The sequence below is a fragment of the Talpa occidentalis genome, unplaced genomic scaffold, assembly GCF_014898055.3.
Source record: "Talpa occidentalis isolate TD23 unplaced genomic scaffold, MPIMG_talOcc4v2.1 talOcc4.6, whole genome shotgun sequence".
Lineage (NCBI taxonomy): Eukaryota > Metazoa > Chordata > Mammalia > Eulipotyphla > Talpidae > Talpa > Talpa occidentalis.
The window spans coordinates 21,980,257-22,007,238 of record NW_023604972.1 but is presented as its reverse complement, the minus strand read 5'-3'; the positions used below and the strand labels follow the sequence as shown (position 1 = coordinate 22,007,238).

General features: G+C 36.0%; 1 protein-coding gene across 4 annotated transcripts in view; it reads left to right on the top strand.

The window, feature by feature from the left end:
* Positions 1–26,982, top strand: part of PDS5A (PDS5 cohesin associated factor A) — a 113,485-nt gene that overhangs the window by 60,724 nt on the left and 25,779 nt on the right. For all 4 annotated transcript variants that reach the window (XM_037530463.2, XM_037530462.2, XM_037530467.2 and 1 more), the window contains 9 exons: positions 4,757–4,838; positions 6,037–6,085; positions 6,297–6,436; positions 11,636–11,751; positions 17,095–17,200; positions 18,836–18,996; positions 21,557–21,680; positions 22,439–22,597; positions 25,813–25,881. In XM_037530463.2, the coding sequence (XP_037386360.1) occupies positions 4,757–4,838; positions 6,037–6,085; positions 6,297–6,436; positions 11,636–11,751; positions 17,095–17,200; positions 18,836–18,996; positions 21,557–21,680; positions 22,439–22,597; positions 25,813–25,881 (1,006 nt within the window). The remainder of the gene's footprint in view (positions 1–4,756; positions 4,839–6,036; positions 6,086–6,296; positions 6,437–11,635; positions 11,752–17,094; positions 17,201–18,835; positions 18,997–21,556; positions 21,681–22,438; positions 22,598–25,812; positions 25,882–26,982) is intronic.

Below are 26,982 nucleotides of genomic sequence, written 5' to 3'. Positions count from 1 at the left end.
CATTTGTAAATCCATCAGGTCCTGGGCTTTTGTTTTTGGGAGGTTTTTGATTACCATTTCAATTTCGCTGCTTGTAATTGGTCTGTTTAGGTGTTCTATTTCTTCTTTATCTAGCTTTGGGTGATTGTAGAGTTGTAGGAATTTGTCCATCTCCTCTAGATTGTTGAACTTGTTTCCATATAACTGTTCATAGTAGTTACTGATTATTCTTTTGATTTCTGCTGTGTCCGTTGTGATTTCTCCTCTTTCATTGATGATCCTGTTTATTTGTGCTTTCTCCCTTTTTTCCTTTGTGAGCCTGGCTAGGGGTTTGTCTATTTTATTGATTTTTTCAAAGAACCAGCTCTTGGTTTCATTGATCTTTTGGATTGTTTTTTTAGTATCAATTTCATTTATTTCTGCTTTGGTTTTTATTATTTCTTTTCTTCTACTGGTTTTGGGTTTTTTGTTGTTCTTTTTCTAGACCTTTGAGCTTCGAGATTAGGTTGTTTCTTTGAGTCTTTCTTGTTTTTTTGATGTGAGCTCTATTGCTATATTTTTCCTCTTATTACTGCTTTTGCTGCATCCGTACATTTAGGATATTGGTGTCCTCCTTGTCATTCAATTCAAAGAATTTTTAAATTTCTTCTTTGATCTCCTCATTAGTCCAGTGGTCTTCCAGTAGTGTGGTTTTTAATCTCCATGAGGTAGGATAGTTCCTTGCCTTCTTTTTATGGTTTATTTCTAGTTTGATGCCTTCGTGGTCAGAAAAGATGGTTGTGTATGATTTCAGTCTTGGTGTATCTGTTGATGTTTGTCTTGTGCCCCAGTATGTGATCGATCCTAGAGAATGATCCGTGTGCACTTGAGAAAATGTGTACTCCGTTTTTTTTTGGTTAGTGTCTATAGATGTCTGTTAAGCCCAAATGCTCTAGGTCCTTATTTAGAGCTTTGGTTTCTTTACTTATTTTTTGTCTTGTTGATCTATCCATTGTTGATAGTGGTGTGTTGAAGTCTCCCACTACGTATGTGTTTTCTCTGATGTCTGTTTTCAGAGAGGACAACAGTTGTCTGATATATTTTGGTGCTCCTTCGTTTGGTGAGTATATGTTAATGAGTGTTATTTCTTCTTGAAGTATTGTCCCCTTGATCATAATGTAGTGACCATTGGGGTCTCTTTATTTTTTTGAGTTTGAAGTCTGTTTTATCTGATATAAGTATAGCTGTTCCTGCTTTCTTTTTTGGTCCATTTGCTTGTAGGATTGTTTTCCATCCTTTAACTTTAAGCCTATTTTTATCTTTTGTAGCTAAATGTGTTTCCTGGAGACAGCAAAAGGTTGGGTTTGTTTCTTAATCCAGGCTGCAACTCTGTGTCTTTTTATTGAAGAGTTTAGTCCATTTACATTTAGAGTTAATATTGATATGTTAGCATCTGTATTTGCCATTGTGTTTGTCTTTCCTTTGATTTTATTTATTTATTCTTTTAATAACTTTTTTTTTTTTTTTGGGTCTTCTTTCGTTGTTATTCGTCCCTCTGAGGTTCTGGCTTTAGGATTCCTAGTAGTATTTTTTGGAGTGGGGGTTTAGTCGTAATGAAATTCCGGAGTTTCTGTTTGTCTGGGAAGATCCTTATTCTTCCTTCATAGAGGAAGGAGAGCTTTGCGGGATAGAGTATTCTTGGTTGGTGTTTCTTGGAGTCTGTTGACTATGTCCCTCCACTCTCTCCTTGCCCGTAGTGTTTCTTCAGAGAAGTCTGATGTCAGCCTGATTGTTTTCCTTTGAATGTTATCTGTTTCTTCCCTCTTGTCAGCTTCATTATTTTTTCCTTGTCCTGGATTCTTGGGAGTTTTACTATTATGTGTCTTGCTGTATTTTTCCTTTTGTCGTGGAAGTTTGGTGTTCTTCTTGCTTCTTGTATATCAATTTTCAGCTCCTTCTTCGCATTTGGGAAGTTCTCTTCAATTATCTCCTGGAATATTTTCTCTGTTCCTACATCTCTCTCCTCTCCTTCTAGAATTCCTATAACTCTTATGTTTCCTTTCCTCATGGAGTCAGATAGTTCCCGAAGTCTTTCTTCATTCTTTTTCCTTCGTACTTCTCTTTCCTTTTCTGTTTTGGTTCTTTTTATTTCTGTGTCTTCAAGAGTACTTATGCGTTCTTCCATTTCATCTATTCTGCTTTCATTGCTTTTCCCAGAGTTCTTTAGTTCCTCCATTAATTCTTTGATCTCCTGCATTTCTTTTACTTCCCTCTTTAGGGACTCAATTTCATTCTTCTGACCATTGTTTTCCCTCTTTAGGGACTCAATTTCCTTCTTCTGATCATTGTTTTCCTTTATGACTTCTATCACTTTTTTAATCATGGCAATTTTAAATTCTCTTTCTGGAAGGCTCAGAATTTCTTCCAAGTTGCTGTCGTTGCAATCTGGGGAGTGGTTTTCTTTTTGTGTGTGCTTTTCCTGAGGCGTTGTTAGGTTGCGTGTGGTTCTTCTACTCCCTACTGTCTGTTTTCTAATTTGTCGTATGCATTGGGACACTGTGTTGCTCGGACTGGCTGGCATCTTGGGTGAACTTCTCGGCTCCCCTCTGGCTCCTCCAGGAGCCACCTCTGGCTTCTAGGGGAGCTTTCTGCTGGTGTTAGGCAGTCTTGACTGAAGAAATGTCCCTGTTCTAAAATGGCGAAGCGGGATGCAGTCCCTGCGCCTTCGGTTTCAGGCACACTCTTCTGCGCACCCGGTCTGCCCCGGACGTGGGTGCCTGCTCCCTCTGTGGGCTCAGACTGCTGGTCGGAAGGGGCCTGGCATGGGCTAACTTCCCAGCTGGCCACTGGGTCCTCCAGAAGCCTTCTGCCCTTTTCAAGCAGACTTAAGAAATTTCCTGTTCTATGTGGTGTTAGTGACTTTTTTTTTCTGGTCACTAGGTGGCACCAGAGATCTCTCCTATTGTCCTTGGGGGGGCTGTTTTTCGCCTCCCCCACCCTGTGGGACAGGGAACAGATTGGGAATGGTGGGGTAAACCTCAACGGCTTTGGGGTGCTGTGTCTGCCTTGTGCCCCACCGTCGTGGAGAACCCACACCCCGAATTTCGTGCCACGGGTCTCAGTTCCAAAGCCCTCAGTTCCAGGACGCGGGCTGTAGCCCAGTTCAGTGGCGCGGGAATGGCGCCTTTTGCACCTGCTCCCGTGCCTGGGCACCTGGTTCCTGCTCACTCAGTGAGGGACTTTCACCCCCGTGAGGGCCTCCGCGCGTCTCCCCGCAAGCCTAGGTCGCAGGCGCGGGGACCCGGGCTTTTCAAGCGCGCCAAGCGCGCCGCTTTTCTGCGCAAGCTTACCGGCAGCCCGGGCTGTGTGCGGGTCTCCCGGGGTCTTTGTTCTTCTCTAATGGCGCCCGGAGCCGTTCGCTCACCGCTGCGGGGCATCCTGCAGGGTTCTCCACAGCTCCCGTTCACAGGGTGTGGTGGCTGCAATAGTTCCTTTCCACTCACAGCCCCGCTTGATGCATAGTTTGTTCTTGTTGGCCGTTTTGGTTTGTTGTTTTCCTCCTCTCTGCCGGTTGGAGAGTGCCGACTCTGTGGGTGGGGGAGGGGAGCAGGGTTCTGCGCTTCCCTCCCTTCTAGTCCTCTTTTATGGCCACTTTCTTCTTCGGGTAGTTTGCTGGAGTCGTCCGTTTATCTGTGTCCCAGTTCTCACTGGGACCTGCCGCTTTTCCTCCCTATTAACTTTTTTTAATGGAAGATCTTAGTCGCAGCGTCTCCTCGCCGCCATGTTGCTCCGCTCCTCCTCTGTATCTGTATTTCAAAATAGTTGGCAGAGATAAGAAAATAGACTGGGCCTCCCCGGTGGCGCAGCGGTTGAGCACTGGGTTGCGAAGCTGCCTGCGGCCTCTGCAGCCGGTTCAATCCCCGCTGCTCCCCGCCACCAGAGGAGGGTCCCACATGGCGCGCAGACCTCTCCTGCCGCCCGCTGCTCCCCTCAGCAGTGTCCTTCCGTCCTTCTGCCTGCTCTGCTCCCTGCTCTGGCTCTGGTGAATTCTCTCACCCTCCCGCGCTTCTGACTGTACCCAGTGCATGTATAAACCAAACAAACAAACAAATAATAAATAATAAATAAGACATGCTCTAGAATTAAAAAAAAAAAAAAAAAAAAAAAAAAGAAAATAGACTAATATCTCAGAGGAACACCAGGTATGGGGAATTAATAGAGTGGGTTTGTGAGAAGAATATCTACTTTTATGGGGAAAGAAGGGTCTAGAATAAACACATTCGATGTAAATTTGGCATCCTGAATCTATGTCATTTCTAAGAAAAATCATTATTTGAAATAATCTGAAATCCTTCAGCATATCCCTTGACATAAAGAAGCTTCATAATTTGATTCTTTTCTATGGTACGTTTCAACTTGCTAATGCCCCCCCAGCCATACTGTGTGCTCCAAGCCTGTAATTTTTTCTTTAGTTAGCTATATATGCCATTCACTTTGATGGCATTTTATCTTTCTTTGTACCAGAACATTCTAGCTACCTCTACTTAGATTGTCTTTTAATCCTTTACTTACCTGGTAAGATCCTGTTGATCCTTTTGAACTCCTCAAATATTTTCTCTTCTAATAAGTTTAAGGTACTTTCAAATTAAACTACCTTAATCCTAATCAATAATTTTTCTGGTGCTTAAAATTTTACCTAAATATAAGAAGCATGGTATAAATACACCATGCAACAAAGATGTAGTAAAATTGAATGTCAGTATTATGCATTTTTTCAAGTTTGTTACTTTATTTACAGAGCTCTCAATGAAATGTGGAAATGTCAGAACATGCTTAGAAGTCATGTACGAGAACTATTGGATTTACACAAGCAGCCTACGGTAGATTTATGATTTACTTAAATTCATAGTTTGCTATTCATTGTTCAGTTTTTCTGTGGTTTTAAAGAAGGAAGCAAAAGGTATCCCAAGTATTTTATTTTCCCAGTGAATTAATAATTTCTGTAATTATCCAAACTAAAAATGAAGATTACAAACTCTTATTTCCAGCATGAGCTAAGAAATGTTGTTTTCTAGTTATCAAGTATTTAAACACTTAGAGTTTATATGCAATTTTCCGGTTTTAAAATAGAATTAAACTTCATGATAAATTTATATTAGAAGTCATAAATTTTTGCACTCCCTGATTTTCTATTCCTTAGAGTCAACATCAAATATAAAATCAGATTTTTTTTTAACAAAAATAAAATTCTACCTAACATTTCTGAACTATGGTAGATAGAAACTTGAATAATCTCTTAATGTACTTCTAAATGTATTTGCTAGAATAGATCTTCTTAACCAGGAAACCAAAGACTATGGCCCCAAAAGGATCCAGAGACACCAGGACAAGGGCCAGCAACATTTTTTGGAAATGACCAGAGAGAAAAATTTTAAGTTTTTACATCTTTATAGTCTCTGGTGAACTGCTGACTCTGCCTTTGTACTGCAAAAGTCATCAAAGACAATGTATAAATAAATAGGCATGAACGTGTTTACCAAACTACTCAAATTTCATACTAATTAAAGCGAATAATGAAGTAATACTATAACTATAATAGAGGAAAATGAAGTTAATACTGTAAGTATGATAGAGGAAAATTAAGTACTTATTCTGAGGTTATATAAGTAGTAGATCTCTAAATAACAAATAGAACTTTATGCAGGAAGAAAATTTCTTCATATTTAATTTTCTCAGGTGTATGGTTTCACAGTAATTTTGATGTGATAATTGTTTCAGTTATCTTGTGTTCAATCTTCTGGCAAGATAGCTTTCCTATGGAAGTATGTACTTTTAATTTTTAAATGCCTTCTTGCTCACATTTCCTTTCCTTCTATTTGTCATAATAGTTGTTGCTATTCCACAATTCTTTTATTAATCAACTCAGTGTAACTATATGGTAAGCTATTTTCTAATGGGTAGATTGTAATCTTTTTTTGTATAGTTTAAGAAATATATATTCAATACTGGGTATAGATTTTCTTATAGAAATTGGCTAGTGTATATGATTGGTTATATTGTTTTTGTTCTAAATTTCAGTCAGAGGCTAACTGTTCTGCCATGTTTGGAAAACTGATGACCATAGCAAGTGAGTATGTTCATTCACTCTGTAGATAAACATCAAAACAGGTGAATAATTTGCCCAGTGGAACTATCGATTTAATACTAAGAGAAAATAGTCCTTACTATATTTCTAAGAACTGAGCTGATTTTCTTTTCATGATTCAGCACTAGTTTAAGCTAACTTGCTTTTATTTTAGTTTATCTTTTGTAATGTTGACTCTCTTTTAATATTATAGAGAATTTGCCTGACCCTGGAAAAGCACAAGATTTTGTGAAGAAATTTAACCAGGTTCTTGGTGATGATGAGAAATTGAGGTCGCAACTGGAGTTATTAATCAGTCCAACATGTTCATGCAAACAGGCAGATGTTTGTGTGGTTAGTAGATCATCCTTTTATATTTATTCTCCTTACTTTGCTAGTGGGAAGTTGTTTTATTATAGCCTCATTTATATAGATTACTTTATTTGTATGAGTTTAACAATATTATGAACTCTGAATTACCTAGCAGTATACCTATGGTCAACTGAGTTCTTTTTACTTAGCAATTTTCAGCCAAATTCCAGAATCAGAACTAAGCCAGTGAGATTGTTTCTAGTAATTGAGCTAAATAAAATGCTTTGTATTTAGTAGATACATGTTAAGTAAGAATTTTCTAAATGCATTTTTACATGTATTTTCTTCTCCCATGTTTTTGCATAAAAATGACCCTTGTCAGTAAGTCAGCAATAGTTCCATTGCTGCATGTGCATTTATAGATAAGGTAATTCCTGTGTAGGCTTTTGTATTTAATCTATTCATTTAATTATTTCTTTTATCTGTTTATTTTATAGAAAACCAGTATCATTGAAAATATCAAACAGTAAATCTTCATCCATTCATTCAGCATTTTACGAAACAGTTCTGTTTTAACTTCAGCTTTACCATTTACTACAATTGTGACCTTTAGGAAGTTCCTCAATATTTTTGAACCTCGTTTTTCTTATCTATAAATATTAACGTAGAGCCTCATAGGATTGTTAAAAGATTTTTCTATATCCTTAGGATCAGACTTACAGAGATGAATAAGAAAATTATTTAAATATTTGTCTAATTTTGTTTTTAGAAAGAGCGAGAATGATTACTTAAATATGTGATAAGAGATAAGAACTATAGAATAAATGTACATGTAATGTGGCCTACAAGCATGGAGTGATATTTTTATTCAGTGTAAGCATACAGAATCTTCAAGCAAAAATAAAAAGGCCAGTAATTAAGAAAAGATGAGGAAAAACCAATTTCAGGAAGAAGGCAATGGGGGCTTCTTTTGGGTTAGGAATATGGCTGTGTTATGTGCCCAGATTATCTCAATTGTTGCATTTCTGAGCTGGGCACTTTGCTGAGAACAAGGACAGTGTCTGGAGGGTTTCAAGAATGGTCCAGCTATTCACATATCCTTGTAGAATATCCTACCATCCAGTCAGAGAAAAAACCAGGCTCTCCAAAAACCTGGTAATAGATCTATTTATCTTTATGCCAAGAAGGTTGGGCGCCAGAATCTGCATGTGGTGTGTGCCCAGGCCAACTCTGAGGAAATCATGTTGTGAGACCTAAAGTTCTTATGAGACTGTCAAAAACAAACATGTCAACAGGGCCTATGATGGCTCAAGGTGCACTAAATGTGTCTGTGATGATTTCAAGCATGCTTTTCTTATTGAGGAACAGAAAATCTTTTCTAAGTATTTAAGGCACAAGCAGAGTCAGAAAACTAAATAAAATATAAAGCTTTTTTTTTTTTTTTTAAGTCAGGAGAAAAACAAATACCATCTGATTTTACTCATGTGGAGTATAGAGAAACAAAGGAACAGACAAACCAAAACAAGCACTAGAAATGTGACTGCAGAACTGAGGCTACTAAAAGGGGAGCAAAGTATGGGAAGGACCCAGTGGATTCTGGTGGAGGACTATGGGTGCCTTGGTGGTGGCTGTAGTGACATACATTAGAAGAGGTATGAGCCTGTACCTCTGAATCAGCATTGTATACCAGTGTTACCTCAATAAAAATAATATTAAAAACTAGAAATAAGTATTGTTTAAGTAAGCTTTTTGAGTTAAAAAAAAGTTTTATCTACTTCTTTGTCCTTAACGTTCTATTTCTAAAGCATTACGTCCTGCAGGGCATCTACTAATATAATTGGGTCATATAATGAACTACCTTAGGGATATTTACTTGGTTTAACCACTTCATGTTACAGATAAAGACAAAGAATTTTTGTAGGTAAAGATTCTCGTTCAGTGTTTCAGAGATGTTTGTAGTGGCTAAAGTAGTGTCTCAATCTTATACTCATCATAGTGTTCTTGCTATACATTCCATCATTGTTTGCAAGAAGAACAAACCAAGTACTGCTTAGGAAATATGAACTTTAGGAAATAACAAGCAAATGGTATTTTTGGTCTGAGAGAAAACAGGAATTGTGCTTGTGTTTGAAAAAAAATGAGAGTAACATAAATCCCTACTATTAGACCAAAAATACTTGTTTTCAAATCCAAAAAAGTACATGCAAAACAGATGTTTGTAACCAAAAGGCCTCAGGATAAGTATTGTTGCTATTCAGATTTTAGAAACCAGGTAAGTAGAGATGAGGACTGCACTTTCACTGCAAAAAGAGCATGGTAATGATGATGCTTTTTTTTGAAGGGAGATTATTTGAGTACTGGGTCACAAAATAGTTAAGTGCTTCTAGAGTGCTTCTAGAATTCTATTCTAGAAGGAAATTTTTCTTTTTTGGTGTTGTGTGTGCGTGTGTGTGTGTGTGTGTGTGTGTGTGTAATTTCACAGGAATTTCTCTCCCAGCAATTAACATTAACATTATGTATTTTGAGGAATTGTTTCACTTATTAATATATTCTTGTGTATAAAGTAGGACTTAAAAATCCTTTAGATTCAAGAAAATGAACACTTTCAGAAACATTTTTGCCATTTTTCAGAATATGTATTATTTTATCCTCTCCAAAGGTTACTGATATTGATTACATATATCCTCTAATATCCACATTCTTTTTTCCTATAGTTATATTCTGAAATAGAAAAGAATAAAAAATGAAATATACAGAGATAAAAATTTAATTTGTCATTTTGTGTACCTTTCATTCCATCTTTGAGACTCCCTACTCTGTCCCCTATGTGTATTTACCACCACCTCCTTTTTTCCTAAATAATAGTCACTTTTCACTTTTAAAGAGATAAGCATTTCAGTAATAGAGTTAGTAGGAATGGAAATCTAATATTTTCCTCTTTGTCTCAGTTTCATTCTTGAAGAATTGTAGCAAATATGCTTTAAGGAATAATGATAGACATACTATGAATTCATACATGTAGTGTGAAGGGGTGAGCAGTAGTATTAAAATACATGGCACACACACAAACACACACATGCTTTCCCTTTGGAGTTCAGGATTTGAATTTTAACCCCTTGTTTCTTGAGAAGGACCACAGATTTCAAGATTTTTTAAAAGGAAGCTTATTTATCCAACATTTGAGATCATTCTGGATTCAGTTTCAGCTATACCATTTACAAACACAGTGTTACCTTTTGTAAGTTATTATTTTTGAGCTTCATTTTCTTTACCAATAAGTATTATACACTTATTAAGAGTGTTAAAACAGGGCCTCCCCGGTGGCGCAGCGGTTGAGCGCTGGATTGCGAAGCTGCCCGCGGCCTCTGCGGCGCCGGTTCGATCCCCGGCTGCTCCCCGGCCACCGGAGGAGGATCCCACATGGTGCGCAGACCTCTCCTGCCACCCGCTGCTCCCCTCAGCAGTGTACTTCAGCCCTTCTGCCTGCTCTGCTCCCCGCTCTGGCTCTGGTGAATTCTCTCACCCTCCCGCGCTTCTGACTGTACCCAGTGCATGTATAAACAAGACAAACAAATATAATAAATAAATAAATAAAAACATGCCTCTATTAAAAAAAAAAAAAAAAAAGAGTGTTAAAACAATAAAGTAAAATGAATTATATGTATACACTAAAACAGGACCCTCTGTACTGTCCTGTAAGATGTAAATAAATGGTTATTCTTATGGCATTATATGTACATGACAAAAAACTGGGAATTTTTTAAATAGATCTGGAATGGGATCATGAATCTCCATTTTACTTAAACTTCTGTTTAATTCTGTCTCAGTGATTCTGTTATTCTTTATGTTCATGGATCACACTGTTATAACCCTGCCCTTCAGGACTGTCTGGATATGCATTGAATTTTCAGAAGTGCACATTTCATTTTGTTCCTTGATCAAACCTACACCATTATTATTTATCACATAATTTAGTAAATTATATTATAAATGGTCTCACTGAGGTTGAAGTTTAGGTGACAGACAGACACATTTCAGTATGCAGTGTACCTGTGATCTTTAAGTATTCTGATGGAATCAGCACTATGAAGCTATCCACAGCCACTGTAGCATGAGTTCAATCCCCAGCCAGGGAGGTGACCCACATGGCGCAGCAGACCTCTCCCGACTCGCCTGCTGCTGCTCAGCATTGTGTTTCACTCAATCTGCCTGTTCTGCTACCCATTCTGTCTCTGCTGAATGTTCTCTCTCTCACACACACACACACACGTACCTCTGGCCTGTACCTAAGTTTTTGTATGCATAAATAAATAAATCTTTTTTTAAAAAAATGTTTACATGTGGTTTAGAGCAAGGTAAATATTTTACTTTCTCAAAGGCTGAAATTTTACTCAGTTAACTACAGCTTGCAGAATAAATCAGGCATCTTATAATGATTAATGTTTTCTTCAGAATCTCAGTCCTTTTAATGTTTTTTTTCCAGAATCTCAGTCCTTTTAACTCACATTCTAATAACAAATACAGATGACATCTAATTTAATGACCTTTATTGTTTATTTGTATCAAGATGTTAATAAAACTACGATAGATTTTTCTCCTTTGTTGTCTTGAACAGTTCACTGAAATATTTTCTATGAAAAATGTTTAAAAAGTATCACTTTTAGTTTGGAAAGTATTTTTTAATGTGCTTTATCTTCTCAGCTAAAATTTACATTAACTCATGAGAGATAATAAATTAAAAACCTTATTTTTACAATAAATTTCTCACCCACAGCCTAGTATGTTATAAATGTAACCTTGTCTTTGGGGGAATAAGTCTCTATAATAAGATCAGGACTTTACAGTCTTAAGAAAATTTTGGCAATCGTGTCTTTACATTGTAGAACCTGTTTCATGTAATACCACTATTTTTGAGCTCAACTATGTTATTCCGGAACAGAAAAGCCTTACAAATATTAATACACTTATGAACTTCCCTCTCTTTAAAAAACAATTAAAATTCTATCAAATTATGAAATAAGCCAATAAAATATATCCAAGAAAAGTGGGTAAGCGTGCCATCCCTTTTCTGTTCTCAACAATCCAGGTTTTATAATGATTACCTAATGAGTATGTAATTTTAGCCAGGGTCCAAAGCAGAATTTTATTTGAATCTTAAATACTTTTGATGACTACAATCATTTTTATTTTAAAAACAAAAAAGAGACTCATACTTACCGCAAAACTTTTTATTTTCTATAGAGAGAAATAGCTCGGAAACTTGCAAATCCTAAGCAGCCAACAAATCCTTTTCTAGAAATGGTCAAATTTCTGTTGGAAAGAATTGCACCTGTGCACATTGATTCAGAAGCCATAAGGTAAGTCAGAAATACATTCATTCACAAATAAAAATAAGAGGAAAATAAGATACATTCCAGCACCCCACAGTAGATGCCTAAAGCCCCATATGGTGCCAAACTCTATATATACGATCTTTTTTGCTATGCATATGTATCTATGATAGTTTAATTTCTTCATTAGGCACAGTAAAGATTAACAGGGCCTCCCTGGTGGCCCACAGGGTTAAGTTTCAGCACTATAAAACTATCACCAGCCACTGCCGCATGAGTTCGATCCCCTGCAATGGAGCTAACCGACATGGTGCAGCAGACCTCTCCTGTTTCACCTGCTGATCCCCTCAGCAGTGTATTTCAGTAGAAATACTTTTCTATTTATCTTTAAAATAAGGATAATAATTACTATTATATCATAATAATGACTATATGTTAGACAAGGCCTTGACTAACATATGGATATTTAAAACACTTAGCATAATGCCTCATGTGTAGTAACTTCTAAATGAATGTTAGTAGCTATTTAGGAAGAAAAAATAAACCCACAAAAGAACAAAGTCAAAAGGAATCAAGAAATACTTAGAAAATTGCATGTACTTCAACCATAATAAAGGATTTTGGAAGAAAGGATTGGGGATAGTGGAAAATTATCCTAAATATAACGGGTTTTTTTTTCAATATAAGTATTCTTTTCCAGACTTCTGTCCTTACAACTACATATTTGCATGCTGTAATTTTTAGTCAATAGAAAGTTGTTGAACATGAAGTAGTGTCTATAATAATGCTTGAAATCTGGGGAAGAGGATAAAATTTTAAAAAGAAAAGGGCTCAGAACTGAATCCTAAAGAAAATTAACAATTTAGAGGCTGTCAGAAGAAAAATCATTAAAAAGGAATTTTTAAAGGAAGTGTGATCAAAAGTAAGATGTCAGGAGATAGAGATATCACAGAAGCCAAAAAGGTAGAGGGTCAGATGCTACCAAGAAGTAAATAGTGGGCCTCCCTGGTGGTGCAAGGGTTAAGACGCAACCTATGATGCTATCTGCAGCCACTGCAGCACGAGTTCAATTCCTGGCCAGCCAGGGAGCAACCCACGTGGTGCAGCAGACCTCTCCTGACTCGCCTGCTGCTCCCCTCAGCAGTGTATACTTTGGTCAGTCTGCCTGTTCTGTTCCCCACTGTCTCTGGTGAGTCCTCTCACCTCCTGCGCCTCTGGCCTGGACCCCAGCTCTTATATGGATAAATAAATAAATCTTTAAAAAAAAAAAGAAGTAAATAGTTACTAAAATCATCCTTTCTATTTAGAGAAATGCACACTACCACAATAGCCAAAGTAAAGTAGTTTCTTTGTGCTAACAAGGATGACTCCAAGTTACCTGTATTGGAAAAGAGCATAGGATAGCCCTTTCAAACAGTCACATGATGGCACACTGAGAAATGATGGTGTCTGAAGAGCAGAAAAGACTGTTCAGGTGTGCAGGTGCCTGATTTTGCTCAACAGGCCCTCACTAGGTTCCACTTGGCTACCTTGGTATGAATAAATCAAAGGGATAAATACTTCATGATACTGCTAAACTCTGCTTTAGGAGATAAATTGGAATATGGGTACAGATATCTTAGTTACAAAAAGTAAAGGAGAAAAATAAATTGATGAAAAGGGAGTGAATATGAAGAAGGATCTTTTGTTGTTTTTAATGTTGGAATTTGGGATCAAAATACTTACAAAGGCAATACTGAAGACATTGAAGGAATGGAATAGGGCCCATGCTTGAGCAACATCCCTAAGAAAGCAGAACAAGAAAGAAGGAAGCCTTCCTATATAACAGTAAAATAATAGATGCAAATTAGAAGCAGTGTAGAAGGTAGGGTATGAAAAATGTTTTCTTAACCCTTCAATTTTTGGCTATTAGATTAAAAGTAAGATAGTCTGCTCAGTAGAAAGATTCAGACCTGAATCTGAATAACAAAAATTTGTGATATTTGTTACAAAGCATAGGAGAAAAACGGATATATAGAAAATTTTCTTTTTTTCTTTTTAAAGATTTTTTTATTTATACAAGCGCTGGGTACAGTCAGAAGCACGGGAGGGTGAGATTATTCACCAGAGCCAGAGTGGGGAGCAGAACAGGCAGACTGACAAAGTACACTGCTGAGGGGAGCAGCGGGCGGCAGGAAAGGTCTGTGCGCCATGTGGGACCCTCACCCGGCGGCCGGGGATCAAACCAGCGCTGCAGAGGCTGCGGGCAGTTTCGCAACCCAGTGCTGAACTGCTGCGCCAACAGAGAGGCCCTATAGAAAATTTTCAAAGCAGTTTTAAAGATGTATTTGGGTGGACGATGATCTTTTGCTTCGTAAGTCCTATGAAGTATATGGAATGTATATTTTTATCTAATTTAGAAATGGAAAATATTAAGAGGAATGACTACAAGCCTGGTTCTAAGACTTGGGTCTTTCTTTTACAGCTCCTTGCTCAGTAGTAATAATTCATCCACATAATGAATGTCTGTCTTGTTTTACACTATATTTCCAGGATAGACCCTTAGAATTGGCATATAATAAGTAGTGAATAAATACTTACTAAATAAATGCATACACATTCTATTATGAGTAGTCAGATTCATACTTTTGTAATTTTTTAACATGTTTGCAAATTTTTTTTCCAAACACATTTATAATCTTAGTTGAATATATATTTGTAGGGTTTCTTCCTAACAAAAAGTTTAATTCAGAATACTTTTCTCAAATTGGAAATAACTTTAAAAAATCTAATATTAGCCAAAAAAATTCTAGAATAAAATGTAAGGTAAGGAAGATTTCTTAGATGGGGCATAAAAAGCACAAACAATATAAGAAAATTAAATACTTTCTCTTAAACAAAAAGAAAAGTTAAACCACAGACCATGAAAAACATTTTTGATAAAGGATTATTTCCAGAATATTAGCAAACTCTTAACTACTCAGTAAAACCAACAACTCAGTTTAAAAGTGGGCAAAAGATTTGAACACACTTTAATATATACCAACAATAAATATAGAACAAGAAAAACATTACCTACTCACTATAATTTGTTGATTTGTTGGTTAAAAAATTATGAGAAATACTAAGATGGTTAAAGATACTGACCATACCAAGTGTTCATAAGGATATAGACTGACCAAATCAAGTATTGGTGAAGAAAGAAAATGGTTTCTCACAACATTAAATCATGCATACAACATCACTATACAAATCAGGAATCCCAATAATATATAGTTGCCTACAAGAAAAAAAGACATACGTTCCCATAAAGACTTGCACTTAACTGCTTATAGTAGCAGTTAAGTGCTGCTTATTTATGTCTTACTTATCTCTAAAATGGAAATAGCCAGAAGCCCATCAGTTGATAATTGAATAAAAATACTGTAATACATCTGTACAATGGAATATATTTGAATAGTAGACAGGAACAAACTACTGATTTCATGTGGAAACATGGAGAAATATGAATTATGTCAGATAAAAAATGCAAGGCACAAAATAAATGAAATTCTAGAAAAGATGAAGTTAAATAATTGTGACAGAATCCAGAAGAGTGGTTCCTTGAATAAGAAAAGGGAATTGACCACAAAATAAGCTTTTTTGTGTGGACATGGGGATAATTTATATAGCCGCAATGAGACATCACTTTGAACTCACTAGTGTGGTTATAATCATAAAGACATGAGGGAGCCTCTCTGGTGGTGCAGTGATTGGGTCTCAGCACTATCAGGTGATCGCCAGCCACTGTGGCATGAGTTCCATACCCAGCCAGGGAGCTCTAACCAATGTGGCACAGCAGACCTCTCCTGTCTCCCACTAAACCCCTCAGCAGTGTATTTCAAGCCCGCTCCTCCGGCCTATACCCTAGTTCGTAGGCATAAATAAAAAAAAATAAATCTTTTTAAAAATGCTTAGTTAATAATTTGACTAAAATATGCATAACACAAGGAAAAAATGTAACCTAAAACTTTTACAATTAGTTTCTATTTCTTGAATATTTACTATTTTTAGGTCATTGACTTTAAGAATTTAATGTCCTCTGGCCTCCCTGGTGGCGCAGCTGGCAGAGCGCTGTGCTATGAAGCTGTCTGCAGCCTCTGCAGCGCTGGTTCAATTCACAGCCGACTAGGGGAGATGCCCACATGGCACAGCAGACCTCTCCTGTCTCTCCCACTGCTCCCCTCAGCAGTGCTTTCGGTCTGTCTGCCTGTTCTTCTCCCTGCTTTGTCTCTGGTGAATCTTACCACCCTCCCGTGCCTCTGGTCTGTACCCCAGCTCTTGTATAAATAAATAAATTAAATATATAATTAAAAAAAGAAAAAAGAATTTAATGTTCTCAAAATAAGGTAGTATTTTCTTCAGTTTACTTATGAGAGAACAGTCTCAAAACCAGAAATTGCATCTATTTTTACTTAAAAATAGTACCATATTGCTGCATAGTCTGACTTTTGTTGATCGGGTAATACTCCATTTTGTGGTGGTTAGGTCTGTTTAAAAGCTAATTCTGTAATAATGAACAGTAGTTTTTAATTTATGAATTTGTTTATGGATATAAATATAGCATGGTGTTTCTGATGAATTGCTTCTTTACTATAAATTACTAGAAATGGAATTATTAATCAGTAAATTAATTGCCAGTGACTAATACCTTTCTTTAGGTATTTACTGTTTGTTTTTTTCTTTTGATAAATTGTCATTTGCCCATTTAGCAATTGCCATCTTACTGTTTTTCTTAAAATTTTAAAGATCTCTTTATATAAATGGATATTATATTACTTATAAAATATATTTCCAGTATGTGTGTCATCTAATTTTAGTTTTGTTGTCTTCCAGTAGAGTTGTTATTTTACATTGATTTTTAGGGAGAGAAGATAAACTAAAAATAAGTTTAGCTGTCAAGCAAAGAACAAAGTTTAGGGGCCTCCTTGGTGGCACAAGGGGTTAAGCACAGCACTATAAAGCTATCTGCAGCCTCTGCAGCAGCACAAGTTCTATCCCGGCCAGGGAGCTACCCACATGTCGCAGCAGACCTCTCTTGTCTCACCCACTGCTCCCCTCAGCAGTGTTTTCAGTCAGTATGCCTGTTCTGCTCCCCACACGGTCTGTGGTGAATCTTCTCACCCTCCCACACCTCTGGCCTGTTCTTGTATGCAGAACTGGCATACAGTTCTTGTATGCAGAAATAAATAAATCTTAAAAAAAAAAGTTTAAAAAGTCACAAAATAACTTTTCCTCTAGAAACATATTTTCAATCTGATGTTTGATTCTATATAGGTTCTATCACAGTACAGTTAGAATACTGTTACTAATCTAGAATACTGTCACTAAACTATGTATTTTTTTTAACAGTGCACTAGTAAAACTGATGAATAAATCAATAGAGGGAACAGCAGATGATGAAGAGGAGGGTGTAAGTCCAGATACAGCTATTCGTTCGGGACTTGAACTTCTTAAGGTATTTAAACTAAGTTTTGCTTCCATGCATTTCCACAGTTGTAATTTGAATTCCTCTAAGGATTTGCAAGAGTCAGGCCCATTTCATTGGCATTTATAAAAAGATTTTTAAAGTGTGGTAGAAATCATTTATGAACTAATACATTTTGTCTTTCGCTGTTTTTATTCATCACTTTCATGCTTAATACACTTGTAACAGTATATCATAAATAATTCAGTCTTAACTTTCAAGGAACCTTCATCTGGGATCAAAGAACTACTTACAGGATATTTTTTAATGGCACCTATTGTCTAACCAGGTGATTTCTAAACAATTGGTAATCATAACAGATGCCACACCAAGGAATTCAGATTTGAATAATTAGTAAGAGCTAGGTCAGGGAAGTCTTTGTGGACATGTGACTTACACTAAGGTGAATGTGGTATCATCAAAGAGAATAATTGTTGACATATTTTAGGTATTGTTAGGAGTCTAGCCTGACTAGGGAAAGAATTCATTTGGGGAATGATGGGAACTAAGGTTGGCTCCAGACTGGGTTACTATCAGGGAGGAAAGGTACTGTCAAGGGGCTTTTCATATAAAGCAGCACTTGATAGAGCTTTCATTGAATGAAGAGAAGAAATTGAAGACAAAGAGACATTTAGATTATTCCAATATATAAGCCAAGAGTGAAGAAGCAAATCGGTGCAGTGGACAATATATAGAAAGATTTGGTGGAATTGTATGGTAATGGCCTTAAATATTATTTCATGGAAAGAATTGACATTTCTTGAATAAGATTTTAATTATATCTTCAATAATGAGAACATATTTTTAAATAGCTTTGAAAGTGAAATCATCTTTAAGATAACCTTTTTAAGAGATTGATTCAATTTTTCCAATTTAATTACTAAGGTAAAAAATTAAAACCTCGTAACTAAATATTATCACTCTAAATTTCTCCAAATGAGAGTCTCCGCTTTATAACCTATTAAATGCTTTTGAATGTGTTAATGAAAACTACCTTCACCATTCCCCATCTTCACCTCTTTCCACTCTTAGTCCTTATTTGTGATATTATGCTAACTAGATTGTTTTCTCTTCATGGTAGGTAAACTGTAAATATGTTATATATAACTTGCAGCAAATTCCTTATTAGGATGGGTCTTGTGTCAAAATAAATATAGGAACAATTAATCTATTTGTAATAGTGATTATTATTTCACAATAATGTCTTTGTTATGATATGAACTTTTTGTGATGGCTTTCACTTAAAGTATTTTCTTATAGAATATATTTTGTCAGTGAAATAAACTGTTAGCATTTTGTTCACATCACAATATCACACTTCTCAAAAAAAAAAAAAAGCCACATTTTCTATATTCCCAGTTTCAGAATAGACCAAGAGGTGAAGAAGAAAATAGGACAAGAGCTATATCAAGTGCTTAAAGAATTTTACTGCCCGGTGTTTTTGCTAAGGTCCTATTAATCTATAACTCTCTACAAGAGAGGCTACAAGATACAAACTTTATTATATGTATCTTGCATATATGGAATTTAATAACTTTGTGTTTTTGATAGTAGAACTAATTCTATTTTTTTTTTAGTGGATTAAAACCACTGCCTATACTTCTAAAGCAATATCTATTCCTCCAGGTTCTGTCTTTCACACATCCTACCTCGTTCCACTCTGCAGAGACATATGAGTCCCTGTTACAGTGCCTCAGAATGGAAGATGACAAGGTAGCAGAAGCTGCTATTCAGATTTTTAGAAATACAGGTCACAAAATAGAAACAGACCTACCCCAGATACGATCGTGAGTATAATTTTTCTTGTGGTAAACTTAACAGTTTTCTAAGTATGGGCGCTATAGGAAATTGTTTCCTTTTTTCATGTAGGAGAATATGGGAGAGGAAAAAACAACTTTTATCTAACAACTGCTGTTCTGTATCATTACATTTCAGGCTTTCTCTCATACTTCTTCCCCTATCATTAGAATACAGGCCAAGGCATAAACTTGCACATTGTTTATTATAAAAATTATTTTTAAATATTAATCAAAAATATCACAGATTTTAGAATTTGTGATTAATATATTTTCCTAATCTTGGTTCATGTTTTTTTCACCAGCAGATTTATAAAATCAGTAGCAACTACCTTATTACACCGAAGAATCAGATAATCGAGTAGTATGCTTAATAAAATATTAATTAGTCGATTGGCTGTTGGCACTGGAGCTTCTATTGTTTTGATCCTAGCCTCTAGATTACCTTCCCCTAATAAGAATAAAGTACATTTTGGTATTTGTACTTTGACATCTTTAAGATAATTGCCTTAAGATCAAACTTGTACTGAGAGTTTATATTTAGACTTAAGATGTGGGAGATATCTTTTGGAGGAAGAACACAGTGCTGAAGGCTATTAAATCAGAAGTTCAGGTATATGCAAATAGTTTCAAATATATCCAAATCAAACCAGCTTTCCCTCACAGGGTAATAATAGAACAAGAAGACTTATGACTCCTAAAGTTTTATTGAATTTGTGAGCTAATAGTTTGAGAAATAATTAATTATATGCTCTCTTCATTGTTAGAGTACTATACTAGCTAATATAAAACAATTTTACAGCCTCTTCTTTGAAGTTTATATTCTAGAGGTGATCATCTTAATATTTGTACATTATGGAAAAAATCATTGACACAGTAGGATAAACTTTGCAGTGAATATTTCAAGATAAGAAAAACACATGCTTTTTTTAAGGTAGAGGACTTAAATTTTATCCTAAAGAAGATAGTGGGATTTAGGTGAAAGAGTTAATTTTGGACACAAGTTATAAAACTTTTTAAGACTATTGGGCATGGAAGGAGAGGATCAATGAAAATCGAGAAACAGCACTGCAGATCTCAGTAACAAACTTAATAGCATCATTGGAGTTATAATTACACTAGAAAACAAGACAGGTCAAGATTGATTTTTGTATCATTTCATTGGGCTGGCTAAGTGTATTAATTATACACTTAATAATAATTTGATTAGTACTATATCTTTGTTATATTTTGGTTTTCTTATTACTCTGATAAATGAGGTTGTGAAAGAAAGACTTGAACAGCTCTTTCACCTTCAGTGAAAGAAGGCAATTTGTGCATTGAAATACTCTCTGATAATTCTAAACCTTTACGGAGAGAAATGAAGCACATTCATAAGTATCAAATTATACCAATGCATGTATTCCACTTTTTAGGTTCAAGTACATGACCTGAGGCCTGGGGTATTATTCTTGTCTAGCCTCCCATTATTATAGGAGGGCCCTTTGTCATCGCTGCATTTGACACCACTGCCCTTATATCTTTAAAATAGGATCACTGAATCAAATAGATGACAAGTATTTAAATTTTTATTTTGGCTTACAGATTTTTTTCTGATTAGAAAAATACTTGTATGGACATTTTAAAAAGCTGTAACTTTAGATAATATACAGGAAGTCACTATTAACATTTTGATATATATTTTCATACCGTTTTGTCTGTATACTTGATGTGTGTCTGTTTTTTTGTAGGCTGATATAAACGTTTTCTTCATTCCACTTAATGTATTGCCATATCAACATTTAATGCTTTAATAATGTGATATATATTTCCGTATCATCTTATAGAAAGATTATTTTATTAGTCTTCGCTGTCAGTGTGAAGGTTAGCTATATGGACTTTGGAACAAAAATGATTATTTTTAAATCCCAACTCTACCATTTCCTAACTCTGTCACTCACCTTAAATTTAACTAGTATTTTTGTGCTTTTGTTACTCATCTATTTAATGACTATAATTATTGTCGACCTTGGGTGGTTATGACAATTAATTGAATTAATTCATTAAAACCACTTAGAATGGCGCTTTGCATAGATATTTTTACGTATTTATACATATGTCTATATCCTTGCATACTTTCACTGGTATAATCATCTCAGCTTTTAAATACAATTTGGCCTTTTGCTGCTTTTTTTCTGACTGATTTTTTAAAAACCCAAAGGCGGTTGTGAAAGGGAAGTGGAAAATTAAGAATATCTTACTTAGAAGGTAAATGGCATGTGGCAAGTTTTAGAGAGACATTGTGTGTTTATTATTTGTTTCATATTCATGAGGCGACTCTCACATGAAAATTGTCTCCTGAAGTCACCTTTTCTTTGGGCATTGTGTTTCTTGGATTATATTTGGGACAGAGATGGAAACTTAAAGTCTTTCTATAGATAGAGTAATTTTTGAGAGGCTTCTGTAATTGCATACATCTAAACAGTTATAGGAAACAACGAGAAGATCTGTTTTTAGTTTATGGGGTTTTTGGTTAGGTTTTTGTTTTTGGTAACTATGATATTTTTTGCAGGACCTTAATTCCAATTTTGCATCAGAAAGCGAAACGAGGTACTCCACACCAAGCAAAACAGGCTGTTCACTGTATACATGCTATATTCACAAATAAAGAAGTCCAGCTTGCACAGATTTTTGAGGTACATGTAATACATGGGATGTGTTCATGTTCATTTTTATTTTTCATCTCTGTGGTTTAATGAGGATAGAAGGTAGAATTTTTTTTGAGCTATTTAATTCCCTCCTAGAATATAAATTCCATAGGGCAAGGTCTCTCTTATTCAGCACTGTATAGCCAGCCTTTATATCAGATTTCATGGTTACTTTGTACTAAAGGATGTTTTGTGTGTTTGTGTTAGAACATTTTATTTAATTTTAGCCTTACTGGTTTAGTGGTCCCTCTGTCCTCAGAAAGTATTAGTAGATGACTTGAACTAAAGTATCTGGCAGTCCTACCTGAAGATTAGTCCTGTTTGCCTTCTTGGCTGAACCCCACCAGGAAAGATATTCCCACTATTCTAAATTGATTCATTGTGAACCAAACCAAAGTGAGCTCTTATTTTTTTATGCCACTTGTTATTTAATTAAATGACCTACAGAATAAGAAATTCACTAACATAATAAATCTGTTGTATTATAGATGATGATGCAGAAATGTTCTTGTTTTTACTTTTACCTATTAGATGAATCTTTTTTTCTGCGTTCTTTCAATATTGTTATTACATCTCGGTAGGTGAAATAAGAATTAAGTGTCTATGGTGACTGAAGTTACATATTATTAGAACAGATTTGTTTAGGCATGATAAATTCAGAAAGACTCAGGCACACTGACTGTTTCCATAAAATGTCTAGATATTTATAAAACAAACTGGTAATTTTGACTGTTTTATTTTTATAGCCACTTAGTAGGAGTCTGAATGCTGATGTACCAGAACAACTTATAACTCCATTAGTTTCACTGGGCCACATTTCTATGTTAGCACCAGATCAATTTGCTTCCCCAATGAAATCTGTAGTCGCAAACTTTATTGTAAAAGATCTGCTAATGAATGACAGGGTAAGTTTCTCTTTTAATTATATTTAGAATTATGAGAGTAAGCCTGTTTACATCTTTATCACCAAAACATTCCTGTATTCTATATATAATTTTCTTTACCTTTAAAATTATTCTTTATTTTTCATTTATTTATTTAAATTTACAAGTAACATCTTGATATCATTGTGGCTGTTGCTAGAATGTGACATTTAAGAAAGAAAAAAGTGAGAGCATGAGATAGATCAGTCATGAAGTAAAAAGTACATGTGAGATGCTATCCTAACCTTTGAAGGACAACTTACTAGTAGAGTGTTAGAATTTCGTTGTATCTAAAACACTGTTAAAGTATCAGTGGAATTGTATTTGATTAGCTTTCTGAAATATAATCACATTGTACTTTTGCTACTAGATTCATGTATTCTATTAATCTAGATTCATATATTCTATTAACTGAATTGCATGAGTGTGTACGCACACGTTCACAACACACAAAGATACATTAACACTGGGTTGGAGCTTAGTAATGTATATGTAGCTTGAAAAGGTTCCCCAAGTGATTTCTGAAACACCTCTGATTAAGAATCACTACTTGGGGGCCTCCCTGGTGGCGCAAAGGGTTAAGACGCAACCTATGAAGCTATCCGCAGCCACTGCAGCTTGAGCTCAATCCCCGGCCAGCCAGGGAGCAACCCACATGGTGCAGCAGACCTCTCCTGTCTCTCCCACTGCTCCCCTCAGCAGTATATTTCAGTCAGTCTGCCTGTTCTGCACCCCAATCTGTCTCTGATGAATCCTCTCACCCCTTTACCTCTGGCCTGCACCCCAGTTTTTCTATGCATAAATAATAAATAAATCTTTTAAAAAAAAGAATCACTACTTAATCAAACTAGTCTAAATTAAAGAGTTATTGAATGAAGATGCTAGTTATTCTTAATTGCTGGATTAATGTGATAATTTTCAGTATAGTGCTAAGTTATCCAGTTTTTCATTTTCCCATATGGTCCACAAGTCTTTGAGCCCTCACTATCTGAACTTAAAAATATTGCAATACACAATCCTCCTCTTTTCCCTCTCCCTATTGGAATTATATTAGACAAGAATGGAAGAATAAGACCAAAATTCATTTCCCTCTCCGTTCCTTCGCTATTGATAAATGTGGCTAGCAACAAATGTAAAATTTAAGGCCCCTTTTAAATACCAACTTAATTATTGATAAACCCTATTTTAAAATGGTTCTTTTTGTATGTATGATAAAACACTTATACCACCTTGCCATTTATACCATTTTTAAGTGTATAATTCACTTACATTATATTTACTCATACTGTTGGACTTTTTTGGTCACTGTTTTTGAAAAAATGAGTAAATCCCATAACTTGTATATAACTCTTACATACATGAAGATACCTAGGGAAGCTGAGTAACTCTCTAAAATGGCATAAGCATGACAGCCTTAAATATATACTCATATTATTGTGTGAACATCACCACTATCTATTTCCAGAACTTTATCATCTCAAAAAGAAATTGGGTATCCATTAACCAATAGCTCCCCATTTCACATTCTTTTTTTTTTTTTAAGATTTATTTATTTATTCATACAAACACTGGGTACAGTCAGAAGCGCGGGAGGGTGAGAGAATTCACCAGAGCCAGAGTGGGGAGCAGAACAGGCAGACAGATGAAATACACTGCTGAGGGGAGCAGTGGGCACAGCAGGAGAGGTCTGTCGTGCCATGTGGGACCCTCGCCGGTGGCCAGGGATCGAACCGGCGCTGCAGAGGCTGTGGGCAGCTTCACAGCCCAGCGCTCAACTGCTGCGCCACCAGGGGAGGCCCCCATTTCACATTCTTACCAGCAGTGCACCAGCTGAATGAATCTTGGACTTGTGAAACAATTTAATGGTTACCAGAGGGAACCGGGGGAGGAAGGCAGATGGGTCTGGACACCAGTGGTTTGGTGGAGGGTAAGTGGAACATGTCTACATATGGAGGATCAAAAATGTAACCCCCAAATTAAAAAAAATCTCCCCATTGCCTCTTCCCCTCAGTCCTGACAACCTCTCTTCTACTTTCTGGCTCTCTTGCCTATTCTGGTCACCTCTTATCACCCAATATTTGTCTGATTTGTTTCACTTAGCATAGCGTTTTCAAGGTTCATCTTTATTATTGTTTGTATCAGAACTTCATTTTATTCCAGAGTAATAATCCATTGTGTACATAACATACATTTTGTTATTGCGCACTTGGACTTTTTCTACCTCTTGTCTCTTGCAAACAATGCTGATATATTTGAGTCCCTGTTTTCAAGTCTTTTTGATATATACACAGAAATAGAATTGCTAAGTCCTGTGGTCATTCAGTATGGGACCTTTTTGAGTGACTGCAAACTGTTTTCCATAGTGGCCCTATCATTCCACATTCCTACCAGCAATACCCAAGATTTGCAGTTTCTCCACATCTCTTGCCAGCAATTTTCTTCTCCAGCTTTTTGATAATAAGCATCCTAGTTAGTGTGAAGTAGTATTTCATTGTGTCTTTGTGTTTCCCTACTCACTGATAATGTGTGGGATTTTTTCCTTGTGCTTAATGGCCATTTTTCTGTCTTTGTGTATTCAAAGTCCTTTGCCCTTTGTCTTTGTTGAGTTGTAAGAATTCTTTATTCCAAATTATCAAACCATTGTCAGATATTTGTCAAATTCAAGCTAATAGATTTTCCTCTATTGTCTTCTAAGAATTTTATAGTTTTAGATCTTAAATTAAGATCTTTGATCCATTTTGAGTTAATTTTTCTGTGTGGTATGAGATAATGGTCCACCTTCTTTCTTTTCCTTTTAGGTATCTTGTTTTGCAGCACCAGTTATTAGAGAGATTCATTCCCCCAATAACTGGTCTTAGTGCCCTTGTTCAAGCACCATTTATTTGTGAGGGTTTTCTGAGTGCTCTATTTCATTCCATTAGCCTCTGTGTCTGTACTTAAGCCATTACCAACCACACTATCTTAATTACTGTATATTTGTAAGAAGTATCTGTATCAGAAAGTCCATGGGTATGGAAAGTCCATGGGTATGGACACCGGTGGTTTGGTGAAGGGTGAGTGGAACATGAGTTCTCCAATTTTGTTCTTCGTTTTAAGCACTATTTGGTGACTTTCCCATAAGATATCTTGAGCACAGAATGAAGTATGAAAAGCTTTCAATATTCTTTATAAAAATTAGATTTTTCAATTATTTACAGTCAACAGGTGAAAAGAATGGAAAATTGTGGTCTCCAGATGAAGAGGTTTCTCCTGAAGTATTGGCAAAGGTAAATTTGTGTAGGTCTTAATAAGTTTTACATTGAAATAATGAACTTTCATAGATATTCTATAATATTCTTTAACCTAATAGTTAATAAGCATTTTTCAATGAGATGCTTTATTTTTTAAGTCAAAGATATGTCTCAAATTGTAGTTGTCATTGAGTTATTTACTTATATGTAAGCATCATTGTGTAGACCTTTCTGTCTGCTAAAATAATTTCTCTGAGTCTGTTTTACACAGAGATTTGTGTTTACAATAGTGATATTCAGAAGCATCTTAGGTTCTAGACTTACTCCCACTATCTATAAGCATATCATTATTAACTTGGCAAAAGCAGATTGCTGTGTCAATTTGGTAAGTTTCAAGAAATTTATATTGTACCTCAGTAAAGCTGTTTTTTGTGTTTTTTTTAAAGATTTATTTTATTTATTTATACAATAACCGGGGTACAGGCCAGATGCGCAGGAGGGTAAGAGGATTCATCAGAGACAGAGTGGGGAACAGTAGGCAGACTGATGAAATACACTGCTGAGGGGAGCAGCAGGCGAGACAGGAGAGGTTTGTTGCGCCATGTGGGACCCTCGCTGGCCAGCCGGGATCGAACCGGCACTGCAGAGGCTGCGGACAGCTTCACAGCACAGCATTCAACTGCCTGCGCCACCAGGGGAGGCCCAGTAAAGCTGTTTTTTAAAGATGTAATCTGGGGCCTCCCTGGTGGCACAGTGGTTAAAAGTTTCGGCACTACCAGTTATCACCAGCCACTGCAGCGTGAGTTCAATCCCCGGCCAGGGAAGCTACCCACATAGCACAGCAGAACTTTGCTGTCTCGCTTTCTGCTCCCCACACTGTCTCTAGTGAATCCTCTCACTCCCCACACTTCTGGCCTATACCCTAGTTCTTGTACGCATAAATAAATAAAAATAAATCTTTTTTAAAAAATAAAGGTATAATCTTGTATTTTAAAACAAGAAATTGTCCCATCTTTCTTGATCATCTGTTTCACCTTTTGTGGCTGCAGTCATAATTGCTTTTTCTAAGTTGTCAGCAAATATAGTAAATAATATCTAGATCCTTTAGCCTCTGCTTTCATGTATAGGAAAAATCTT